This window comes from Salvelinus namaycush, chromosome 5 (assembly GCF_016432855.1).
Source record: "Salvelinus namaycush isolate Seneca chromosome 5, SaNama_1.0, whole genome shotgun sequence".
In the NCBI taxonomy this organism is placed as follows: Eukaryota; Metazoa; Chordata; class Actinopteri; order Salmoniformes; family Salmonidae; genus Salvelinus; species Salvelinus namaycush.
In genome coordinates, this window is record NC_052311.1 from 3842968 (window position 1) to 3870960 (window position 27993).

At 40.6% G+C, this 27993-nt stretch overlaps 1 protein-coding gene across 1 annotated transcript in view; it reads left to right on the forward strand.

Annotated features, from left to right (window-relative positions):
- Positions 1 to 27993, forward strand: part of LOC120047369 (kelch-like protein 4) — a 63388-nt gene that overhangs the window by 7661 nt on the left and 27734 nt on the right. The window contains exons 2-4 of the mRNA XM_038992891.1: positions 15818 to 15980; positions 20788 to 20924; positions 23028 to 23224. Of these exons, the coding sequence (XP_038848819.1) occupies positions 15818 to 15980; positions 20788 to 20924; positions 23028 to 23224 (497 nt within the window). The remainder of the gene's footprint in view (positions 1 to 15817; positions 15981 to 20787; positions 20925 to 23027; positions 23225 to 27993) is intronic.

Consider the following 27993-nt stretch of genomic DNA (forward strand, 5'->3'; position numbering starts at 1 on the left):
AATGTTACAAATATTAATAGAATGTTACAAATATTATTAGAATGTTACCAATATTAATAGTGCTACCAATATTAGTAGAATGCAACCAATATTAGTAGAATGTTACCAATATTAGTAGAATGTTACCAATATTAATAGTGCTACCAATATTAGTAGAATGTAACCAATATTAATAGTGCTACCAATATTAGTAGAATGTTACCAATATTAATAGAATGTAACCAATATTAGTAGAATGTTACCAATATTAGTAGAATGTTACCAACATTAATAGAATGTAACCAATATTAGTAGAATGTTACCAATATTAATAGTGCTACCAATATTAGTAGAATGTTACCAACATTAGTAGAATGTTACCAATATTAGTAGAATGTTACCAATATTAATAGAATGTTACCAATATTAGTAGAATGTTACCAATATTAATAGAATGTAACCAATATTAATAGAATGTTACCAATATTAGTAGAATGTTACCAATATTAATAGTGTTACCAATATTAATAGAATGTTACCAATATTAATAGAATGTAACCAATATTAATAGAATGTAACCAATATTAATAGAATGTTACCAATATTAATAGAATGTTACCAATATTAGTAGAATGTTACCAATATTAATAGAATGTAACCAATATTAATAGAATGTTACCAATATTAATAGAATGTAACCAATATTAATAGAATGTAACCAATATTAATAGTGCTACCAATATTAGTAGAATGTTACCAATATTAATAGAATGTTACCAATATTAATAGAATGTTACCAATATTAATAGTGTTACCAATATTAATAGTGCTACCAATATTAGTAGAATGTTACCAATATTAATAGTGCTACCAATATTAGTAGAATGTTACCAATATTAATAGTGCTACCAATATTAGTAGAATGTTACCAATATTAATAGTGCTACCAATATTAGTAGTGCTACCAATATTAGTAGAATGTTACCAATATTAATAGTGCTACCAATATTAATAGTGCTACCAATATTAGTAGAATGCAACCAATATTAGTAGTGCTACCAATATTAGTAGAATGTTACCAATATTAATAGTGCTACCAATATTAATAGTGCTACCAATATTAGTAGAATGTTACCAATATTAATAGTGCTACCAATATTAATAGTGCTACCAATATTAGTAGAATGTTACCAATATTAATAGTGCTACCAATATTAGTAGAATGTTACCAACATTAATAGTGCTACCAATATTAGTAGAATGTTACCAATATTAATAGAATGTAACCAATATTAGTAGAATGTTACCAATATTAATAGTGCTACCAATATTAGTAGAATGTTACCAATATTAATAGTGTAACCAATATTAGTAGAATGTTACCAATATTAATAGAATGTTACCAACATTAATAGAATGTAACCAATATTAGTAGAATGTTACCAATATTAATAGTGCTACCAATATTAGTAGAATGTTACCAACATTAATAGAATGTAACCAATATTAATAGAATGTTACCAACATTAATAGTGCTACCAATATTAGTAGAATGTTACCAATATTAATAGAATGTTACCAATATTAATAGAATGTTACCAATATTAATAGAATGTTACCAATATTAGTAGAATGTTACCAATATTAGTAGAATGTTACCAATATTAATAGAATGTTACCAATATTAATAGAATGTTACCAATATTAATAGAATGTTACCAATATTGATAGAATGTTACCAATATTAATAGTGTTACCAATATTAATAGAATGTTACCAATATTAATAGAATGTTACCAATATTAATAAAGTGTAAGTAATATTAATAGATTGTTACCAATATTAGTAGAATGTTACCAATATTAATAGAATGTTACCAATATTAATAGAATGTAACCAATATTAATAGAATGTTACCAACATTAATAGTGCTACCAATATTAGTAGAATGTTACCAATATTAGTAGAATGTTACCAATATTAATAGAATGTTACCAATATTAGTAGAATGTTACCAATATTAATAGAATGTAACCAATATTAATAGAATGTTACCAATATTAGTAGAATGTTACCAATATTAATAGTGTTACCAATATTAATAGAATGTTACCAATATTAATAGAATGTAACCAATATTAATAGAATGTAACCAATATTAATAGAATGTTACCAATATTAATAGAATGTTACCAATATTAGTAGAATGTTACCAATATTAATAGAATGTAACCAATATTAATAGAATGTTACCAATATTAATAGAATGTAACCAATATTAATAGAATGTAACCAATATTAATAGTGCTACCAATATTAGTAGAACGTTACCAATATTAATAGAATGTTACCAATATTAATAGAATGTTACCAATATTAATAGTGTTACCAATATTAATAGTGCTACCAATATTAGTAGAATGTTACCAATATTAATAGTGCTACCAATATTAGTAGAATGTTACCAATATTAATAGTGCTACCAATATTAGTAGAATGTTACCAATATTAATAGTGCTACCAATATTAGTAGTGCTACCAATATTAGTAGAATGTTACCAATATTAATAGTGCTACCAATATTAATAGTGCTACCAATATTAGTAGAATGCAACCAATATTAGTAGTGCTACCAATATTAGTAGAATGTTACCAATATTAATAGTGCTACCAATATTAATAGTGCTACCAATATTAGTAGAATGTTACCAATATTAATAGTGCTACCAATATTAATAGTGCTACCAATATTAGTAGAATGTTACCAATATTAATAGTGCTACCAATATTAGTAGAATGTTACCAACATTAATAGTGCTACCAATATTAGTAGAATGTTACCAATATTAATAGAATGTAACCAATATTAGTAGAATGTTACCAATATTAATAGTGCTACCAATATTAGTAGAATGTTACCAACATTAGTAGAATGTTACCAATATTAGTAGAATGTTACCAATATTAATAGAATGTTACCAATATTAGTAGAATGTTACCAATATTAATAGAATGTAACCAATATTAATAGAATGTTACCAATATTAGTAGAATGTTACCAATATTAATAGTGTTACCAATATTAATAGAATGTTACCAATATTAATAGAATGTAACCAATATTAATAGAATGTAACCAATATTAATAGAATGTTACCAATATTAATAGAATGTTACCAATATTAGTAGAATGTTACCAATATTAATAGAATGTAACCAATATTAATAGAATGTTACCAATATTAATAGAATGTAACCAATATTAATAGAATGTAACCAATATTAATAGTGCTACCAATATTAGTAGAACGTTACCAATATTAATAGAATGTTACCAATATTAATAGAATGTTACCAATATTAATAGTGTTACCAATATTAATAGTGCTACCAATATTAGTAGAATGTTACCAATATTAATAGTGCTACCAATATTAGTAGAATGTTACCAATATTAATAGTGCTACCAATATTAGTAGAATGTTACCAATATTAATAGTGCTACCAATATTAGTAGTGCTACCAATATTAGTAGAATGTTACCAATATTAATAGTGCTACCAATATTAATAGTGCTACCAATATTAGTAGAATGCAACCAATATTAGTAGTGCTACCAATATTAGTAGAATGTTACCAATATTAATAGTGCTACCAATATTAATAGTGCTACCAATATTAGTAGAATGTTACCAATATTAATAGTGCTACCAATATTAATAGTGCTACCAATATTAGTAGAATGTTACCAATATTAATAGTGCTACCAATATTAGTAGAATGTTACCAACATTAATAGTGCTACCAATATTAGTAGAATGTTACCAATATTAATAGAATGTAACCAATATTAGTAGAATGTTACCAATATTAATAGTGCTACCAATATTAGTAGAATGTTACCAATATTAATAGTGTAACCAATATTAGTAGAATGTTACCAATATTAATAGAATGTTACCAACATTAATAGAATGTAACCAATATTAGTAGAATGTTACCAATATTAATAGTGCTACCAATATTAGTAGAATGTTACCAACATTAATAGAATGTAACCAATATTAATAGAATGTTACCAACATTAATAGTGCTACCAATATTAGTAGAATGTTACCAATATTAATAGAATGTTACCAATATTAATAGAATGTTACCAATATTAATAGAATGTTACCAATATTAGTAGAATGTTACCAATATTAGTAGAATGTTACCAATATTAATAGAATGTTACCAATATTAATAGAATGTTACCAATATTAATGGAATGTTACCAATATTAGTAGAATGCTACCAATATTAGTAGAATGTTACCAATATTAATAGTGTTACCAATATTAATAGAATGTTACCAATATTAATAGAATGTTACCAATATTAATAAAGTGTAAGTAATATTAATAGATTGTTACCAATATTAGTAGAATGTTACCAATATTAATAGAATGTTACCAATATTAATAGAATGTAACCAATATTAATAGAATGTTACCAACATTAATAGTGCTACCAATATTAGTAGAATGTTACCAATATTAGTAGAATGTTACCAATATTAATAGAATGTTACCAATATTAGTAGAATGTTACCAATATTAATAGAATGTAACCAATATTAATAGAATGTTACCAATATTAGTAGAATGTTACCAATATTAATAGTGTTACCAATATTAATAGAATGTTACCAATATTAATAGAATGTAACCAATATTAATAGAATGTAACCAATATTAATAGAATGTTACCAATATTAATATAATGTTACCAATATTAGTAGAATGTTACCAATATTAATAGAATGTAACCAATATTAATAGAATGTTACCAATATTAATAGAATGTAACCAATATTAATAGAATGTAACCAATATTAATAGTGCTACCAATATTAGTAGAACGTTACCAATATTAATAGAATGTTACCAATATTAATAGAATGTTACCAATATTAATAGTGTTACCAATATTAATAGTGCTACCAATATTAGTAGAATGTTACCAATATTAATAGTGCTACCAATATTAGTAGAATGTTACCAATATTAATAGTGCTACCAATATTAGTAGAATGTTACCAATATTAATAGTGCTACCAATATTAGTAGTGCTACCAATATTAGTAGAATGTTACCAATATTAATAGTGCTACCAATATTAATAGTGCTACCAATATTAGTAGAATGCAACCAATATTAGTAGTGCTACCAATATTAGTAGAATGTTACCAATATTAATAGTGCTACCAATATTAATAGTGCTACCAATATTAGTAGAATGTTACCAATATTAATAGTGCTACCAATATTAATAGTGCTACCAATATTAGTAGAATGTTACCAATATTAATAGTGCTACCAATATTAGTAGAATGTTACCAACATTAATAGTGCTACCAATATTAGTAGAATGTTACCAATATTAATAGAATGTAACCAATATTAGTAGAATGTTACCAATATTAATAGTGCTACCAATATTAGTAGAATGTTACCAATATTAATAGTGTAACCAATATTAGTAGAATGTTACCAATATTAATAGAATGTTACCAACATTAATAGAATGTAACCAATATTAGTAGAATGTTACCAATATTAATAGTGCTACCAATATTAGTAGAATGTTACCAACATTAATAGAATGTAACCAATATTAATAGAATGTTACCAACATTAATAGTGCTACCAATATTAGTAGAATGTTACCAATATTAATAGAATGTTACCAATATTAATAGAATGTTACCAATATTAATAGAATGTTACCAATATTAGTAGAATGTTACCAATATTAGTAGAATGTTACCAATATTAATAGAATGTTACCAATATTAATAGAATGTTACCAATATTAATGGAATGTTACCAATATTAGTAGAATACTACCAATATTAGTAGAATGTTACCAATATTAATAGTGTTACCAATATTAATAGAATGTTACCAATATTAATAGAATGTTACCAATATTAATAAAGTGTAAGTAATATTAATAGATTGTTACCAATATTAGTAGAATGTTACCAATATTAATAGAATGTTACCAATATTAATAGAATGTAACCAATATTAATAGAATGTTACCAACATTAATAGTGCTACCAATATTAGTAGAATGTTACCAATATTAATAGAATGTTACCAATATTAATAGAATGTTACCAATATTAGTAGAATGTAACCAATATTAATAGTGCTACCAATATTAGTAGAATGTTACCAATATTAATAGTGTTACCAATATTAATAGAATGTTACCAATATTAATAGAATGTTACCAATATTAATAGAATGTAACCAATATTAATAGAATGTTACCAATATTAATAGAATGTTACCAATATTAATAGTGCTACCAATATTAATAGAATGTTACCATTATTACGAGAGTTAAATCAAATCAAATCAAATTTTATTTGTCACAGTGAAACTCCTAATTACAAGCCCTTAAAAAACACAGTTTTAAGACAATAACAAAAACAAATAATTAAAGAGCAGCAGTAAATAACGATAGTGGGGCTATGAGATGGCGCTGGAGAAGAAGGCAGACATTTTACATGCCCCCAGCCGATTACGTTTTTGTTCGTTTATTTGCGTTGTTTGTAACAATTTTTTAAACTTATTTTGTACATAATGTTGCCGCTACCGTCTCTTATGACCGAAAATAACTTCTAGACATCAGGACTGCGATTACTCACCATAGACTAGCAGAATCCTATTTTTCCTTTCACGACTCTGACGAGCCCGATGTGAAGGACATACTGCTTCCTCGGGAACAGGCCCCGATTCCTGTGATCTGCGTGAAGAGGAGGCGGAGAAAGAGTAGCTGAAGGGCAGGCTGCCTTCTGAGAATTCGTTGGCGATCAAATAATCCCCCACTTCCTACCATTCTACTAGCAAACGTGCAATCCTTGGAGAATAAAATCGATGAGTTACCCGGAAGATTATACTACCAATGGGACATTAAAAACTGTAACATCTTATGCTTCACGGAGTTGTGGCTGAACGATGACAATATCAACATACAGCTGGCTGGTTATACGATGTACCGGCAGGATAGAACAGCTGCGTCTGGTAAGACAAGGGGCGGCGGGCTATGTATTTTTGTAAATAACAGCTGGTGCACGATTTCTAAGGCAGTCTCGAGCTATTGCTCACCTGAGGTAGAGTATCTCATGATAAGCTGTAGACCACACTACCTACCGAGAGAGTTTTCATCTGTATTCTTTGTAGCTATTTACATACCACCACAGTCAGAGGCTGGCACTAAGACAGCATTGAATGAGCTGTATTCCGCTCCTAGTAGCCAGGGGCATTAATGCAGGGAAACTTAAATCCGTACAGTGACCGTGCGTACATGCCCCAACCAGAAGCCATGGATTACAGGCAGCATCCGCACTGAGCTAAAGGCTAGAGCTGCCGCTTTCAAGGAGCGGGACTCTAACCCGGAAACTTTTAAAGAAATCTCGCTATGCCTTCCGACGAACAGGCAAAGGACAGGACTAAGATAGAGGACTAAGTTCGAATCATACTACACCGGCTTTGACGCTCGTCAGATGTGGCAGGGCTTGCAAACCATTACAGACTACAAAGTGAAGCACAGCCGAGAGCTGCCCAGTGACACGAGCCTACCAGACGAGTTAAACTACTTCTATGCTCGCTTTGAGTCAAATAACACTGAAACATGCATGAGAGCACCAGCTGTTCCGGAAAACTGTGTGATCACTCTCTCTGCAGCCGATGTGAGTAAGACCTTTAAACAGGTCAATATTCACAGGGCCGCAGGGCCAGACGGATTACCAAGACGTGTACTCCGAGCATGCGCTAACCAACTGGCAAGTGTCTTCACTGACATTTTCAACCTCTCTCTGTCCGAGTCTGTAATACCAACATCTTTTAAGCAGACCACCATAGTGCCTGTGCCCAAGAACACTACGCTAACCTGCCTAAATGACTACCGACCCATAGCACTCACGTCTGTAGCCATGAAGTGCTTTGAAAGGTTGGTCATGGCTCACATCAACACCATCATCTCAGAAACCCTAGACACACTCTAATTTGCATACCTCCCCAACAGATCCACAGATTGTGCAATCTTTATTGCACTCCACACTGCCCTTTCCCACCTGGACAAAAGGACCACTTATGTGAGAATGCTATTCATTGACTACAGCTCACTGTTCAACACCATAGTGCCCTCAAAGCTCATTACTAAGCTAAGGACACTGGGACTAAACACCTCCCTCTGCAACTGGATCCTGGACTTCCTGACAGGCCGCCCCCAGGTGGTAAGGGTAGGTAACAACACATCCGCCACGCTGATCCTCAACACAGGGGCCTCTCAGGGGTGCGTGCTTAGTCCCGTCTTGTACTCCCTGTTCACTCATGACTGCATGGCCAGGCATGACTCCAACACCATAATTAAATTTGCCGATGACACAACAGTGGTCGGCCTGATCACCGACAACGTTGAGACAGCATATAGTGAGGAGGTCAGAGACCTGGCCGTGTGGTGCCAGGACAACAACCTCTCCCTCAACGTGATCAAGACAAACGAGATGACTGTGGACTACATGAAAAGGAAGACCGTGCACGCCCCCATTCTTATCGACGGGGCTGCAGTGGAGCAGGTTGAGAGCTTCAAGTTTCTTGGTGTCCACGTCACCAACAAACTAACATGGTCCAAGCAAACCAAGACAGTCATGAAGAGGGCACGACGAAATCTATTCCCCCTCAGGAGACTGAAAAGATTTGGCATGGGTCCTCAGATCCTCAAAAGGTAAAAAAAAATATAAACCACCCCCAACCAATCACTGCACCATCGGAGACCCCCTTATGCTCATCACTGACATCCAAACGACCTCTCATTGCTGCCAAACAAACAACGTCTCAACCCTGCTTTCTCTGAAATATACAACATAACCCCAAATAAATAGAAACCCTGACCCCTTCTTGTAAAACACTAACAGAGGTTTGAGTCAGCAGCTTTAACCATGAGTAAATGATATCTCAATTCCCCCTCAATCATCTTGGGAGAGCAATATCAAAACCTTCTCCCTGTCAACTCAGTTGTTTTTCACGATGGCTTATAGGTTCTCAGTTGGTGGTTGACACCCAGTCTGACATAAAGATCCCATAATGCTTGTGGGAATACGCGAGCAGTAGGAGGATGTATAGCCTAAATAACAAAGGAATTGTTACAGAATTTGCAAGATACAAAGAAATCAAACAATCACCTTTACAATTAAAATGTTGTTTTGTTTTCTATTCTTTAAATGTGTTGCTATTGATCTAGCCAAACAGGTATCTGTATGAGCGTTCTTATTATAGCAAACATTGTGTGGATCTTAATGTTTCTTAAACCGACATCAGCAAACTAGGGGAAGCGGTTTGCTAACACATGCACATTTTCCACTTAAATGTACATTTCCACTTTCCTGAAGTCCCCCAGGCCTCGGCAGAGTAATCATATAGGTCATCTATGGGTGTGGAATGCCAAATCTCACGAAGGAATTGAATGTAGTTTTCCTTACCACTGCAAATAGTATATTTCTCCATGTAATATGTTTTCAGCAGCACATCAAGCATATTTTATACACATATGACATGTCAGCAAGTGCTTGGAACACTCACACACCGCTGTAAATATGAGTGATTGAATCAGCAAATGAAACCACTAATTCTAAAGGGCGGCGGGTAACCTAGCGATTAAGAGTGTTAGGCCAGTAACCGAAAGTTCTCTGGTTTTTGACTAAAATCTGTCGATGTGCCCTTGAGCAAGACTCTTAACCCTAATTGCTCCTGTAAGTCTCTCTGGATAAGCGACTGCTAAATTGCTAAAGTGTAAAAAAAAAAAAAAAGAAGTCAGATTGATGCCTTTCCATTTAAACCAACTCAAGGTTTCCTCCTCCTCTGACATATTATTCAATATTGAAAAAAATGAGTCAATACCTTACCGGCTATAGCCTTCATTATCTATCAAGGCTTGGTAGACATTAAGCTGACAAGACGTTACAACACTACTTTACTGATATAATTTACAACGCACAGTGTTGTCGCAAATAGCACCCTATTCCATATATAGTGCACTACTATTGACCATGGAATAGGGTGCCATTTGGGACTCAGCCAGGGGGGTCGTAATAGCGGGGAGGGAGAGATATATTGGGGGCAATAACCATTCTCCATTAATTGCCGTAGCAATTTTCCTCCATGTGCTCTCAAACACAAAGAGACCTGTGGTTGTTCCTTCAACCAGATACCCCTGGTAGGTACAGACACAAAGAGACCTGTGGTTGTCCTCTCAACCAGATACCCCTGGTAGGTACAGACACAAAGAGACCTGTGGTTGTCCTCTCAACCAGATACCCCTGGTAGGTACAGACACAAAGAGACCTGTGGTTGTCCTCTCAACCAGATACCCCTGGTAGGTACAGACACAAAGAGACCTGTGGTTGTCCTCTCAACCAGATACCCCTGGTAGGTACAGACACAAAGAGACCTGTGGTTGTCCTCTCAACCAGATACCCCTGGTAGGTACAGACACAAAGAGACCTGTGGTTGTTCTCTCAACCAGATACCCCTGGTAGGTACAGACACAAAGAGACCTGTGGTTGTCCTCTCAACCAGATACCCCTGGTAGGTACAGACACAAAGAGACCTGTGGTTGTTCCTTCAACCAGATACCCCTGGTAGGTACAGACACAAAGAGACCTGTGGTTGTTCCTTCAACCAGATACCCCTGGTAGGTACAGACACAAAGAGACCTGTGGTTGTCCTCTCAACCAGATACCCCTGGTAGGTACAGACACAAAGAGACCTGTGGTTGTCCTCTCAACCAGATACCCCTGGTAGGTACAGACACAAAGAGACCTGTGGTTGTTCCTTCAACCAGATACCCCTGGTAGGTACAGACACAAAGAGACCTGTAGTTGTCCTCTCAACCAGATACCCCTGGTAGGTACAGACACAAAGAGACCTGTGGTTGTCCTCTCAACCAGATACCCCTGGTAGGTACAGACACAAAGAGACCTGTGGTTGTCCTCTCAACCAGATACCCCTGGTAGGTACAGACACAAAGAGACCTGTGGTTGTTCCTTCAACCAGATACCCCTGGTAGGTACAGACACAAAGAGACCTGTGGTTGTTCTCTCAACCAGATACCCCTGGTAGGTACAGACACAAAGAAACCATACTGTTAAAGAAGCTGGCTAGCCTTTAGGCCACACAGACATAACCATATTAAAGAATATCTGTAACAACAAAATGAAACAGCAGACATAAAACCATTAGCTATCTGACTGTCAGTATGGTGAGGATGGTGGGGGACAGAATTATCTGCAGCTCAGGCTTGGTAGTCTCTTGCTTGACTGCTGGGATGAAGTGATATCACTGAATGAATGAATATGAGTCTCTCTGCCCAACACATCTGAATGCTAGCATGGCAGATTTACCATAAAGGAAGCAGAGACATAACATTATCTAATGGACTAGGTTACTCTATGTGGACTGACTTGGCATGCCATGTGGGTCTTTGTCTGAGTAGTTTCTCTACCAACCTAATGCAGAGAGAGGGGGGAAGTGGGCTAGCTGCTGTAATCCTGATCAGACTTATAGTTATAATAGGACTTATAAACCATGACCTTTAAATATTGCTTTGGAATGAGTAATCCTAGGAGACGTGCAAATATCCAAATCGGGTCCTCTGTTGGCTGTTGGTAGACCATGGTGCTTGAATCGCAGTGACCGTCGGGACGGCCCGTTCCAAAATGTATACATGCATGACTGTAAATTGCTTTGGATAAAAGCGTCTGCTAAATGGATTATATTATAGATTATTATTACATAACAAGATATTCTAAAATATTGCGTAGGCCGACTAGATATTCAATAGAAGAAAGGGGAAAGGGGGATACCTCGTCAGGGAAGGGGAAAGGGGGGATACCTCGTCAGCTGTTCAACTGAATGTATTCAACTGAAATGTGTCTTCCTACATTTAACCCAACCCCTTCAATCCAGCAACCTTCTGGTTACTGGCCCAACGCTCTAACCGCTAGGCTACCTGACACCCTAAAGAGAGAGTTTTAATATAGTTGATATTTGAAAGTACACTTTTTCAGACTCAGTTTGAATTTACTTTGTCAGATAATGGTGTGAAATAGGTCCCGAAAACAGTTTAATGGTCCTGCTGTTACAGATTGGCATACTGGTAGCTATTTTGTTGAATCATATTAGAGAAATATATTTATGTTGTTGAATCTATCATATTAGAAAAATATATTTATGTTGTTGAATCTATCATATTAGAGAAATATATTTATGTTGTTGAATCTATCATATTAGAGAAATGTATTTATGTTGTTGAATCTATCAGATTAAGGCACAATTTCTGTGTTGTAATCTATCAGATTAAAGCAGTATTTCTGTGTTGTAATCTATCAGATTAAGGCAGTATTTATGTGTTGTAATCTATCAGATTAAAGCAGTATTTCTGTGTTGTAATCTATCAGATTAAGGCAGTATTTCTGTGTTGTAATCTATCAGATTAAAGCAGTATTTCTGTGTTGTAAACTATTAGATTAAAGCAGTATTTCTGTGTTGTAATCAATCAGGTCAGTCGTTATTTCTGCTTATATCAAGCTCCACAGTGTTCAGTGTGGAGGGTGTGGGAGGAGGAAGCTGTCACGTTCCTGACCTGTTTTCTGTTAGTTTTTGTATGTGTTAGTTGGTCAGGACGTGAGTTTGGGTGGGCAGTCTATGTTTTCTGTTTCTATGTTGGTTAATGGGTACCTAATATGGCTCTCAATTAGAGGCAGGTGTGTGTCGTTTCCTCTGATTGAGAGTCATATTAAGGTAGGTGTTTTCACACTGTTTGTTGTGGGTGGTTGTCTCCTGTGTCAGTGTCTGTATGTTACGCCACACGGGACTGTTCTCGGTATGTTTGTTCGTTCGGTTTTTGTGTAGTCAGTTTTCCTGTTATTGCGTTCTTCGTGTTTCATGTAAATTCGTCGTCCAGGTCTGTCTACATCGTTTATTTGTTTTGTTAATTATTCAAGTGTAGTTCGTTTTTTCGTCTTGTTTAATAAATCATGTCATTTCACAACGCTGCGCCTTGGTTCAATCCATGCTCCTCCTCTTCGGATGAAGAGGAGGAGGAACACCGTTACAGAAGCTGCTGCATCTGTGACCCTACAGCTAGTAAACAGAAAACTGTAGAATTACACTACTATGGCTGAGTCCCAAACGGCACTCTATTCCCTAGATTGTGCACTATGCATAGAATAGGTACGATTTGGGATGAACATATTCTGGAAGGAAACTGAGATTTTGCTTGCAGTGTTAGGTGCTTGACATTCATATGACATTCAACTGCGATGAATGTTTTAAAATCTGTTATCCAATACCTGTGTTATTCACTACAATGCTGGACTTCAAACAATATCTTGACACTTCCTTCAGGGTTACGAGGAGTAACGAGTATCGTTGCTTTAGTTCTGCAGTTCTTACCTATAAGTAGTACTTACCTCGTGCTTACTGTCCCTCTGAGATATTAATTTACTGTCCCTCTGAAAAATGTATTTACTGTACCTCTGACATATTAACTTACTGCACCCCTGTAATATTAACTTACTGTACCTCTGACATATTATTTACTGTACCTCTGACATATTAACTTACTGTACCTCTGATACATTAACTTACTGTACCTCTGCAAAAGTAACTTACTGTACCTCTGACATATTAACTTACTGCACCTCTGACATATTAACTTACTGTACCTAAAAAAACGTTACAGCGTTCCTTTGAGCCCGTACAGAGGTGATACATATCGGTTTTACAGCCCCAGTCCTTATTCAGTCTAGTTTAGTGGTGCCAAGCAAGGCTGTGTCACAAATGCCCCCCTATGGGCCCTGGTCAAAAGTAGTTCACTATATAGGGAATAGGGTGCTATTTGGTATGAGCGCAAGACTCCCTGAGTCAGACAGGGCAATAAATTACAGATTAATATATCATAAAGCTCCCCAATAAAGGTTTCTACTATAGGCTGTGGTCCACAACCTCGTATATATATAACATATTTTCTGAAAAGACGAAAGCCACAAGTTCTCCTGTATGTGTGGATTCTGTTTCTATGGTGGTGTAGACCGATAACATACCGTCATAGATGTTGACATTTCTTACATTCTCCCATGTACAGTGTGTTCCGAAAAACTTTGAAAACTATGAATCTCCTCATAGAAAAAGCTTTTAGAATCAGTTAATTCTCTCTGACAGTTGCGACTGATTATTCAGTGTAACAAACGACTTGAATGTCAGCAAGTGGATTTGCCCCCCGTGAAGGACACCAAAGTAACTGGGCCTGAATTATTTGCCACAAGTCTGAAGGATTATTTATACTCTGTAAAACAGCATGGAATCTTCCGGTCTTTGGGGAGCGGGGCTCAGAATACAGCATTAACACAATACTGTGAACGGGAAGCCAGCTCATTTGCTTAGTCCATGTCTATAAAAAAAACAAACATTTTGTTTGGAAGGCGAGGCGGGAATTGCCTAGATTGTAAGCAGCCTGTCCCGTTGGAGTTAGCGCTCAGTTTCTTTATCCGCTTAGGTACGCAGTTTAGTTGTTACACTTTTAATTCGGCTCAGACTGGTGGAGGAAGATGGCCGTTTAGTCTATAAAATGATGTTCGCCTGCCGCATAGCAAGTTGTGTTTTATCGTATCACTATGATGACTGTGTTACTTTGATTATGATACAATATACCTTTTAGGTCTGCTAGGTACGCACTCATTGTACCTAGCAGTAACGAGTATCGTTGCTTTAGTTCTGCAGTACTTACCTATAAGTAGTACTTACCTCGTACTTACTGTACCTCTGACATATTCATTTACTGTCCCTCTGACATATTAACTTACTGTACCTCTGACATATTAACTTACTGTACCTCTGACATATTAACTTACTGTACCTCTGACATATTAACTTACTGCACCTCTGAAATATTAACTTACTGTACCTCTGAAATATTAACTTACTGTCCCTCTGACATATTATTTACTGTCCCTCTGACATATTAACTTACTGCACCTCTGACATATTAACTTACTGAAAGATGCCGGTTTAGCCTATAAAATGATGTTTGCCTGCCGCACAGCAAGTTGGGTTTTGTCATATCACTATGATGATTGTGTTACTTTGAGTGTGATACAATATACCTTTTAGGTCTGCTAGGTTCACTCTTAGAAAAAAGGGCTCCAAAAAGGTTATTCGATTGTCCCCATGTACAGTAGAAACTTCTGTGTAAAGTGTAAAGTGTAAACCCAAAAAGGTTCTACCTGGAACCAAAAAGGTTCATTAAAGAGTTCTCCTATGGGGACTGTACGTCTCTCGGTTTTTGTGTATGTAGGGGGGGGGGGGGGGGGGGGGGGGTGGTGGAATTCTACCAAATGTGGTTTGCATTCCACATATCAAATAATATGTTCTATTCACAGTCCATTGTCTGGTCTAAAACATATTGATATTAGTAGCATTATATGGTCATGTAACCGAATTACAACCGTATAATTCCGTGTAGGGCTATAACCACGATTATATACATATATCCTCCTCCTCCACCTCCACCTCCACCTCCTCCTCCTCCTCCTCCTCCACCCCCTCCTCCTCCTCCTCCACCACCTCCCCCTTCTCCTCCCCCTCCTCCCCTTCCTCCCCCTTCTCCTCCCCCTCCTCCCCCTCCTCCTCCTCCACCTCCTCCTCCTCCTCCACCACCTCCCCCTTCTCCTCCCCCTCCTCCCCCTCCACCTTCTCCTCCACCTCCTCCTCCTCCACCTCCTCCTCCTCTTCCTCCTCTAGGATGAGCTCCAACGGCTCGGATGAGTTCTTCCAGGCTACAAACCATGCGGAACAGACCTTTCGCAAGATGGAGACTTATCTTCAGCACAAGCAGCTGTGTGATGTCGTCTTGATAGCGGGAGATCATAAGATCCCGGCTCACAGGTCAGTGCCTGCTGCTCTTCTTAAATGTCATTTCACCTGCCCACTGGGTTAGAGCTATACTGGAAACACTTCAGGATCAATATGCCCGAGTCCCAAGTGACACCCTATTCCCTATAAAGTGCACTACTTTTGACCACGACCCATAGGGCTTTAGTTAAAAGTAGGACACTATATAGGGAACCAATATCATTAAGATAGCCACATGTAAGAGTCCTTTCACTGACCACCATCTCGGACAACACAAGACTTTGATCAACTGTACAGTCAATAGTACTATGTAATTAACCAGGGGTGCTCTTATTTCAGAAGGGCCTGCATCAGATAGCAATTTGAGGGCCCAGAAATGACTGTTAACAGAGTGGGTGTGATTTTAAAAAAGCAACACGAAAAAAAAAATAGACTTTGATTAAACATGTTTGCATGGCTTCAACAGGGCAATCGAAAAACTTGTCATGACCCCTTAAACATAAATCATTTATATGACAGTTAGTACAACCTGAATATATCATGCATTTACAAACGTTGTTCTGTAGAGGACAGACCCTAATAACCTCTGATTACAGTATTAAACACATCTCAAAGAAAACTCATTTCCTTGTGCTAGCAGCTTTTAATTACTCTCCACTTCAGTTCTTACATTAGCAGACTTGTGAAGCACACCAGACGGAGACAGAAACACGATTACATCTCTTGAGTCTTTTGTCGGTTGGAAGTAATTGTAAATGTTGTTTATGAGTTACTTTCATTTCCATTTTCTTCATGCGCTGGTTCAACAAATTGGATGTCGTCATGCAGAACACAAGAGGAAGCTGTTAGGGGCAGTTAGAGAATCCATGAGCTGTATCCCAACATCACTGAAACATCCAGCCAGCCAGCCAGCCAGCCAGCCAGCCAGCCAGCCAGCCAGCCAGCCAGCCAGCCAGCCAGCCAGCCATTCTACCTGTAAATCACTGAGGTGTGTCCCAACATCACTGAAACACCCAGCCAGCCAGCCAGCCAGCCAGCCAGCCAGCCAGCCAGCCAGCCAGCCAGCCACCCAGCCAGCCACCCACCCACCCAGCCAGCCACCCAGCCAGCCACCCACCCAGCCAGCCAGCCAGCCAGCCAGCCAGCCAGCCAGCCAGCCAGCCAGCCAGCCATTCTACCTGTAAATCACTGAGGTGTGTCCCAACATCACTGAAACACCCAGCCAGCCAGCCAGCCAGCCAGCCAGCCAGCCAGCCAGCCAGCCAGCCAGCCAACCATTCTACCTGTAAATCACTGAGGTGTGTCCCAACATCACTGAAACACCCAGCCACCCACCCAGCCAGCCAGCCAGCCAGCCAGCCAGCCAGCCAACCATTCTACCTGTAAATCACTGAGGTGTGTCCCAACATCACTGAAACACCCAGCCAGCCATCCAACCATTCTACTTGTAAATCAAAGATGGATTCAGGGCTACATGTGAAAACATGGCACCATAATTGCTCAAGCTGGTAAACTGTCTGTCTGATATACCACCTGGTATACTGTCTGTCTGATATACCACCTGGTATACTGTCTGTCTGATATACCACCTGGTATACTGTCTGTCTGATATACCACCTGGTATACTGTCTGTCTGATATACCACCTTGTATACTGTCTGTCTGATATACCACCTGGTATACTGTCAGTCTGATATACCACCTGGTAGACTGTCTGTCTGATATACCACCTGGGATACTGTCTGTCTGATATACCACCTGGTATACTATCGGTCTGATATACCACCTGGTATACTGTCTGTCTGATATACCACCTGGTATACTGTCTGTCTGATATACCACCTGGTATACTGTCTGTCTGATATACCATCTGGTATACTGTCTGTCTGATATACCACCTGGTATACTGTCTGTCTGATATACCACTTGGATTACTGTCTGTCATGGAGCAGCATTTGGATAGTAAATACAGGCCATATATTAATGATAAAACGTGCTACTCAAACTGGCCTTTGTACACCAGAACAGCCTCCCTCTCAGCTCCCTCTCAGCTTCCCCACAGCTCCCTCTCAGCTACCTCACAGCTTCCCCTCAGCTCCCCCTCAGCTCCCTCTCAGCTCCCTCTCAGCTTCCCCACAGCTCCCTCTCAACTCCCTCTCAACTCCCTCTCAGCTCCCTCTCAGCTCCCTCTCAGCTCCCTCTCAACTCCCTCACAGCTCCTTCTCAGCTCCCTCTCAACTCCCTCACAGCTCCCTCTCAGCTCCCTCTCAACTCCCTCACAGCTCCCTCACAGCTCCCTCTCAGCTCCCTCTCAGCTCCCTCTCAGCTCCCTCTCAGCTCCCTCTCAGCTCCCTCTCAGCTCCCTCTCAACTCCCTCACAGCTCACTCACAGCTCCCTGAGCATGTCATCATGTAATGGATAATCAATGCATATGAAGACATCAGTACAGCCTGGTTGTGTTGTGTGTACAGACTGATCCTCATTGCAGTGACTGTGTGTCCCAAATGGCACCCTATTAACTCCACAGTTATATACTGTAGTGCACTACTTTTGACCAGAGAGTAGTAGGGAATAGAATGCCATTTGTGACGGGCCCTCTGATTACTTTGCTGGTTGTTGCTGTGTGCAGACTGGTCCTTAGTGCAGTCTCTGACCTCTACCTTGTTGATGTTGTCCTATACAGACTGGTCCTTAGTGCAGTCTCTGACCTCTACCTTGTTGATGTTGTCCTATACAGACTGGTCCTTAGTGCAGTCTCTGACCCCTACCTTGTTGATGTTGTCCTATACAGACTGGTCCTTAGTGCAGTCTCTGACCCCTACCTTGTTGATGTTGTCCTATACAGACTGGTCCTTAGTGCAGTCTCTGACCCCTACCTTGTTGATGTTGTCCTATACAGACTGGTCCTTAGTGCAGTCTCTGACCACTACTTTGTTGATGTTGTCCTATACAGACTGGTCCTTAGTGCAGTCTCTGACCCCTACCTTGTTGATGTTGTCCTATACAGACTGGTCCTTAGTGCAGTCTCTGACCACTACCTTGTTGATGTTGTCCTATACAGACTGGTCCTTAGTGCAGTCTCTGACCCCTACCTTGTTGATGTTGTCCTATACAGACTGGTCCTTAGTGCAGTCTCTGACCCCTACCTTGTTGATGTTGTCCTATACAGACTGGTCCTTAGTGCAGTCTCTGACCACTACTTTGTTGATGTTGTCCTATACAGACTGGTCCTTAGTGCAGTCTCTGACCCCTACCTTGTTGATGTTGTCCTATACAGACTGGTCCTTAGTGCAGTCTCTGACCCCTACCTTGTTGATGTTGTCCTATACAGACTGGTCCTCAGTGCAGTCTCTGACCCCTACTTTGTTGATGTTGTCCTATACAGACTGGTCCTTAGTGCAGTCTCTGACCCCTACTTTGTTGATGTTGTCCTATACAGACTGGTCCTTAGTGCAGTCTCTGACCCCTACCTTGTTGATGTTGTCCTATACAGACTGGTCCTTAGTGCAGTCTCTGACCCCTACCTTGTTGATGTTGTCCTATACAGACTGGTCCTTAGTGCAGTCTCTGACCCCTACCTTGTTGATGTTGTCCTATACAGACTGGTCCTTAGTGCAGTCTCTGACCCCTACCTTGTTGGTGTTGTCCTATACAGACTGGTCCTTAGTGCAGTCTCTGACCCCTACCTTGTTGGTGTTGTTCTATACAGACTGGTCCTTAGTGCAGTCTCTGACCTCTACCTTGTTGATGTTGTCCTATACAGACTGGTCCTTAGTGCAGTCTCTGACCACTACCTTGTTGATGATGTCCTATACAGACTGGTCCTTAGTGCAGTCTCTGACCTCTACCTTGTTGATGTTGTCCTATACAGACTGGTCCTTAGTGCAGTCTCTGACCCCTACCTTGTTGATGTTGTCCTATACAGACTGGTCCTTAGTGCAGTCTCTGACCCCTACCTTGTTGATGTTGTCCTATACAGACTGGTCCTTAGTGCAGTCTCTGACCTCTACCTTGTTGATGTTGTCCTATACAGACTGGTCCTTAGTGCAGTCTCTGACCCCTACCTTGTTGATGTTGTCCTATACAGACTGGTCCTTAGTGCAGTCTCTGACCACTACCTTGTTGATGTCCTATACAGACTGGTCCTTAGTGCAGTCTCTGACCCCTACCTTGTTGATGTTGTCCTATACAGACTGGTCCTTAGTGCAGTCTCTGACCCCTACCTTGTTGATGTTGTCCTATACAGACTGGTCCTTAGTGCAGTCTCTGACCCCTACCTTGTTGATGTTGTCCTATACAGACTGGTCCTTAGTGCAGTCTCTGACCCCTACCTTGTTGATGTTGTCCTATACAGACTGGTCCTTAGTGCAGTCTCTGACCCCTACCTTGTTGATGTTGTCCTATACAGACTGGTCCTTAGTGCAGTCTCTGACCCCTACCTTGTTGATGTTGTCCTATACAGACTGGTCCTTAGTGCAGTCTCTGACCCCTACCTTGTTGATGTTGTCCTATACAGACTGGTCCTTAGTGCAGTCTCTGACCCCTACCTTGTTGATGTTGTCCTATACAGACTGGTCCTTAGTGCAGTCTCTGACCACTACCTTGTTGATGTTGTCCTATACAGACTGGTCCTCAGTGCAGTCTCTGACCCCTACCTTGTTGGTGTTGTCCTATACAGACTGGTCCTTAGTGCAGTCTCTGACCCCTACCTTGTTGATGTTGTCCTATACAGACTGGTCCTTAGTGCAGTCTCTGACCCCTACCTTGTTGATGTTGTCCTATACAGACTGGTCCTTAGTGCAGTCTCTGACCACTACCTTGTTGGTATTGTCCTATACAGGTTGGTCCTCAGTGCAGTCTCTGACTACTTTGCTGCCATGTTCACCAGCAACGTGAGAGAGGCCAAACAGGAGGAGATCAAGATGGAGGGGGTGGATCCAGAATCCTTGAGATCTCTGGTCCACTTTGCATACACTGGTGAGTACTCCGCAACACTCAATTATGTATCTCAAATGACACCCTATTTCCTATGAAGTGCACTACTTTGGACCACGGCCCAAAGGGCTTGGTCAAAATAATGCTCTAAATTTGGAAAATGGTGCCATTTGAACGTATCCACCCAGTAATACCCATGGAGCCGGCTGGTGCATAAAGGGCAGCATCAAATCCCCACGTCTGTCAATCTGCCATTTTCTCCCCTGTGCCCCAGACCTGGTAAAGTTTTTAGTTATTTTCTCCCCTGTGTCCCAGGCCTGGGGATGTTTTTAGTTATTTTCTCCCCTGTGCCCCAGGCCTGGGGATGTTTTTAGTTATTTTCTCCCCTGTGTCCCAGACCTGGTAAAGTTTTTAGTTATTTTCTCCCCTGTGTCCCAGACCTGGTGATGTTTTTAGTTATTTTCTCCCCTGTGCCCCAGGCCTGGGGATGTTTTTAGTTATTTTCTCCCCTGTGCGCCAGGCCTGGGGATGTTTTTAGTTATTTTCTCCCCTGTGCCCCAGGCCTGGGGATGTTTTTAGTTATTTTCTACCCGGTGTCCCAGACCTGGTAAAGTTTTTAGTTATTTTCTCCCCTGTGCGCCAGGCCTGGGGATGTTTTTAGGTATTTTCTCCCCTGTGTCCCAGGCCTGGGGATGTTTTTAGTTATTTTCTCCCCTGTGTCCCAGGCCTGGGGATTTTTTTAGTTATTTTCTCCCCTGTGTCCCAGACCTGGTAAAGTTTTTAGTTATTTTCTCCCCTGTGCCCCAGGCCTGGGGATGTTTTTAGTAATTTTCTCCCCTGTTCCCCAGGCCTGGGGATGTTTTTAGTTATTTTCTCCCCTGCCCAGGCCTGGGGATGTTTTTAGTTATTTTCTACCCGGTGTCCCAGACCTGGTAAAGTTTTTAGTTATTTTCTCCCCTGTGTCCCAGACCTGGTGATGTTTTTAGTTATTTTCTCCCCTGCCCAGGCCTGGGGATGTTTTTAGTTATTTTCTCCCCTGTGCCCCAGGCCTGGGGATGTTTTTAGTTATTTTCTACCCGGTGTCCCAGACCTGGTAAAGTTTTTAGTTATTTTCTCCCCTGTGCGCCAGGCCTGGGGATGTTTTTAGGTATTTTCTCCCCTGTGTCCCAGGCCTGGGGATGTTTTTAGTTATTTTCTCCCCTGTGTCCCAGGCCTGGGGATGTTTTTAGTTATTTTCTCCCCTGTGTCCCAGACCTGGTAAAGTTTTTAGTTATTTTCTCCCCTGTGCCCCAGGCCTGGGGATGTTTTTAGTAATTTTCTCCCCTGTTCCCCAGGCCTGGGGATGTTTTTAGTTATTTTCTCCCCTGCCCAGGCCTGGGGATGTTTTTAGTTATTTTCTCCCCTGTGCCCCAGGCCTGGGGATGTTTTTAGTTATTTTCTCCCCTGTGCGCCAGGCCTGGGGATGTTTTTAGTTATTTTCTACCCGGTGTCCCAGACCTGGTAAAGTTTTTAGTTATTTTCTACCCGGTGTCCCAGACCTGGTAAAGTTTTTAGTTATTTTCTCCCCTGTGCGCCAGGCCTGGGGATGTTTTTAGTTATTTTCTACCCTGTGTCCCAGGCCTGGGGATGTTTTTAGTAATTTTCTCCCCTGTTCCCCAGGCCTGGGGATGTTTTTAGTAATTTTCTCCCCTGTGCCCCAGGCCTGGGGATGTTTTTAGTTATTTTCTCCCCTGTGCCCCAGGCCTGGGGATGTTTTTAGTAATTTTCTCCCCTGTTCCCCAGGCCTGGGGATGTTTTTAGTTATTTTCTCCCCTGTGCCCCAGGCCTGGGGATGTTTTTAGTAATTTTCTCCCCTGTTCCCCAGGCCTGGGGATGTTTTTAGTAATTTTCTCTCCTGTGCCCCAGGCCTGGGGATGTTTTTAGTAATTTTCTCCCCTGTTCCCCAGGCCTGGTGATGTTTTTAGTAATTTTCTCCCCTGCCCAGGCCTGGGGATGTTTTTAGTAATTTTCTCCCCTGTTCCCCAGGCCTGGTGATGTTTTTAGTTATTTTCTCCCCTGTGCGCCAGGCCTGGGGATGTTTTTGGAGCTCATATGAAGCTCTGCTTCTATTGTTCTCTGTAACAACATATCTTGCTAATGTTGCAGGTGTCCTTGAATTGAAGGAGGAGATCATAGAGAGTTTATTGGCTGCAGCCTGCCTTCTACAGCTCTCGCAAGTCATTGAGGTCTGCTGTAACTTCCTCATGAAACAACTCCATCCATCTAATTGCCTGGGGATACGCTCCTTCGCTGATGCCCAGGGATGCATGGATCTGCTCAACGTGGCCCACAACTACACTATGGTAGGAATCTAACCAGATTTAAACAGCCTAAACGCCAAAGAATTACATTCAAATATGTTTTTTTGGGCTGTTTGCATGTATTCCATTTGTAGGTTGCATTAAGTTTACATCACATTGTTAGGGGTTGGATGGCCATTGAATGCTTTGCTAAAGTACAAATATAATTTTAAACTCTAGGCCATTGAATGCTTAGCTAAAGTACAAATATAATTTTAAACTCTAAGATTTGATTGAAATACATTTGTGTTGTCCTTTTCTGATCAAAGTTAGCTAATTTGTGGCTAATAATGTTGAGACATGTCGGCTAACGTTTTGACATGTCGGCTAACGGTTGATTTTAACCAAAATACAGCTGTAATATTTATTTCAAACATTTTTTTCACAGGATCAAGAAGATGCAGTATTTATTTACTAGATAATGTCCTCTGCTGTCTCCGGCTGACGGAGTAAACAACTTATGGAGATAGCTGTTCTATCTACTGGGCTCTGTTTTAAATAGAGCCCAGTCTAGGACAGAGAGGTTAATCTATGCACGAACACTTCCTGTTCAATCCCTCCAATAAGGAACATGGAAGAAATGTCCCAAATTGCACCTTATTTGCTATATAGTGCACTACCTTTGACCAGAGCCAAGTGCACTATATAGGGAATAGGGTACCATTTGGTACACAACAGAGAGTCACAGAGCTTCCTGTATAACTGTCATCTGGGTTCTGAATCAACAGCTTGTTATTTTGATAAGGATGTTTTTTCCCCCGCTAGTTTACGCTGGATGGATGTTCTATGTTCTGTGAAATTCTGTTTCTTTGTGAGAGGAAGTGTAATTTTTCCTCTATATAGACTCAATCACGCTGTGTCCTAAACCTTGACCTGCTTTCTTTGAGCAAGGCCCTGTTGTTAAAGTCCTCATGTTAGATTTCAGTAGTCTTTTGTCAGAATTAGCCGCAAAAAAAACATTTCAGATTAGTGCCCTTTTAATTGATGCTAGAAGTTCTGTTTCAACTTAAACAAACTCAACCAAAGCATCTCATGCATATTTAAAAAAAATCTTTCTTCTTGGGTAGATCAACACGTTTCTTTCCCCCACTGTTTCTTACCTCAGGTTTGTCTTCTTGTATAATGAATGGGGTGTGTCTGAAATGGCATCCGATTCACTATATCGTACACTGCTTTTGACCGGGGCCCACAGGGTTTTGGTTAAAAAGTAGTGCACTATATAGGGAATAGGGCTCTGGTTGAAAGTATTGCACTATATAGGGAATAGGGCTCTGATGAAAAGTATTGCACTATATAGGGAATAGGGCTCTGGTTGAAAGTAGTGCACTATATAGGGAATAGGGCTCTGGTTGAAAGTAGTGCACTATATAGGGAATAGGGCTCTGGTTGAAAGTAGTGCACTATATAGGGAATAGGGTGCCATTTTGGACTCACCCTTTAAATGTCTGTGAATCGAAGAGTCTGCAGTGTAGCCAGCAGAATCAATGTATTAAGTTTGTTGTCAGCATTCTGGCTGATGGTAATTACAAATAATGAATCTATACCAACGTCAAACAACAGCATGTAGGATGTAAGATCTGTCCTTCTGTATTACCAGAACAGATCAATGAAGGAGACTAAATTTCATTAGGCTTCGCTGCTAAGATACTAATGCCCAATCATGATAGATTCTGTGAAGCCAACTGTAATTTGTAACAGATTAATGATCAATTAATAATGCTTACTTTTCGTAGGCACTTGCATCTAAGCAATGTTAAATGCGTCAACGTTTATTCCTGCTGGTGCAATAAATAACAGCTCAGGGTCTTGTTCCTAGACAACAGATTTTGTTCTTGTCCTTTATATCTCCTGCATGTTGAACATTACAAAGCAGCATAGAGGGCTTTTATATAGCATCGTCTGGTACTATCCAGAGAGAGTCATTGAAGAAGCTACTAGAGACAATAACACAAAGCCCTAGTATATATATACACATGTACTGTGTTTATAGCCTGGGATGATGACCAACAACTGGAAAATGAATCTATATAAAGATGTATAGCGAGCTCCAGATTGAACATACTCTTTATTTTCTAAACTAGCACCAATCTGACTGTTACGGGTGTATTTTACCTCATACGGACTAAGTTTCAGACTAACAGTTAATCACTTGCTATGCAATCAGAACATGTTTAGTCATTACATCTCTGGCAGTGTGTTGTCACTATGTTCTCTGCTAGCATAGAGATCTGATAACAGTTACGTGATTAATCTGTGGTAAATACGGAAGACACTATCACGCCCTGACCTTAGAGATCCTTTTTATGTCTCTATTTTGGTTTGGTCAGGGCGTGAGTTGGGGTGGGCATTCTATGTTTTTGTTCTATGTTGTCTATTTCTATGTGTTTGGCCGGGTGTGGTTCTCAATCAGAGGCAGCTGTCTATCGTTGTCTCTGATTCAGAACCATACTTAGGTAGCCTTTTCCCACCTGTGTTTTGTGGGTAGTTGTTTTCTGTTTTGTGTCTGCACCAGACAGGACTGTTTCGTTGTGTTCCACTTTTGTTATTTTTTGTTCTAGTGTTCAGTGTTATTAAAAGTCATGAACACGTACCACGCTGCACCTTGGTCCTCTCCTTTCTTCTTCAAACAGCCGTTACAGACACATCCCAGTTGAATGCATTCAGTTCTACTACCGACGAGGTACACTTCCCCACCGCCCTTTCCTTTCCGCTCTGTGGCTTACAGGTCAGTTCTACTATCGACGAGGTACACTTCCCCACCGCCCTTTCCTTTCCGCTCTTTGGCTTACAGGTCAGTTCTACTATCGACGAGGTACACTTCCCCACCGCCCTTTCCTTTCCGCTCTGTGGCTTACAGGTCAGTTCTACTATCGACGAGGTACACTTCCCCACCGCCCTTTCCTTTCCGCTCTGTGGCTTACAGGTCAGTTCTACTACCGACGAGGTACACTTCCCCACCGCCCTTTCCTTTCCGCTCTGTGGCTTACAGGTCAGTTCTACTACCGACGAGGTACACTTCCCCACCGCCCTTTCCTTTCCGCTCTGTGGCTTACAGGTCAGTTCTACTACCGACGAGGTACACTTCCCCACCGCCCTTTCCTTTCCGCTCTGTGGCTTACAGGTCAGTTCTACTACCGACGAGGTACACTTCCCCACCGCCCTTTCCTTTCCGCTCTGTGGCTTACAGGTCAGTTCTACTACCGACGAGGTACACTTCCCCACCGCCCTTTCCTTTCCGCTCTGTGGCTTACAGGTCAGTTCTACTACCGACGAGGTACACTTCCCCACCGCCCTTTCCTTTCCGCTCTGTGGCTTACAGGTCAGTTCTACTATCGACTAGGTACACTTCCCCACCGCCCTTTCCTTTCCGCTCTGTGGCTTACAGGTCAGTTCTACTACCGACGAGGTACACTTCCCCACCGCCCTTTCCTTTCCGCTCTGTGGCTTACAGGTCAGTTCTACTACCGACGAGGTACACTTCCCCACCGCCCTTTCCTTTCCGCTCTGTGGCTTACAGGTCAGTTCTACTACCGACGAGGTACACTTCCCCACCGCCCTTTCCTTTCCGCTCTGTGGCTTACAGGTCAGTTCTACTATCGACGAGGTACACTTCCCCACCGCCCTTTCCTTTCCGCTCTGTGGCTTACAGGTCAGTTCTACTACGACTAGGTACACTTCCCCACCGCCCTTTCCTTTCCGCTCTGTGGCTTACAGGTCAGTTCTACTATCGACTAGGTACACTTCCCCACCGCCCTTTCCTTTCCGCTCTGTGGCTTACAGGTCAGTTCTACTATCGACGAGGTACACTTCCCCACCGCCCTTTCCTTTCCGCTCTGTGGCTTACAGGTCAGTTCTACTATCGACGAGGTACACTTCCCCACCGCCCTTTCCTTTCCGCTCTGTGGCTTACAGGTCAGTTCTACTACCGACGAGGTACACTTCCCCACCGCCCTTTCCTTTCCGCTCTGTGGCTTACAGGTCAGTTCTACTACCGACGAGGTACACTTCCCCACCGCCCTTTCCTTTCCGCTCTGTGGCTTACAGGTCAGTTCTACTACCGACGAGGTACACTTCCCCACCGCCCTTTCCTTTCCGCTCTGTGGCTTACAGGTCAGTTCTACTACCGACGAGGTACACTTCCCCACCGCCCTTTCCTTTCCGCTCTGTGGCTTACAGGTCAGTTCTACTACCGACGAGGTACACTTCCCCACCGCCCTTTCCTTTCCGCTCTGTGGCTTACAGGTCAGTTCTACTATCGACTAGGTACACTTCCCCACCGCCCTTTCCTTTCCGCTCTGTGGCTTACAGGTCAGTTCTACTACCGACGAGGTACACTTCCCCACCGCCCTTTCCTTTCCGCTCTGTGGCTTACAGGTCAGTTCTACTACCGACGAGGTACACTTCCCCACCGCCCTTTCCTTTCCGCTCTGTGGCTTACAGGTCAGTTCTACTACCGACGAGGTACACTTCCCCACCGCCCTTTCCTTTCCGCTCTGTGGTTTACAGGTCAGTTCTACTATCGACTAGGTACACTTCCCCACCGCCCTTTCCTTTCCGCTCTGTGGCTTACAGGTCAGTTCTACTACGACTAGGTACACTTCCCCACCGCCCTTTCCTTTCCGCTCTGTGGCTTACAGGTCAGTTCTACTATCGACTAGGTACACTTCCCCACCGCCCTTTCCTTTCCGCTCTGTGGCTTACAGGTCAGTTCTACTATCGACGAGGTACACTTCCCCACCGCCCTTTCCTTTCCGCTCTGTGGCTTACAGGTC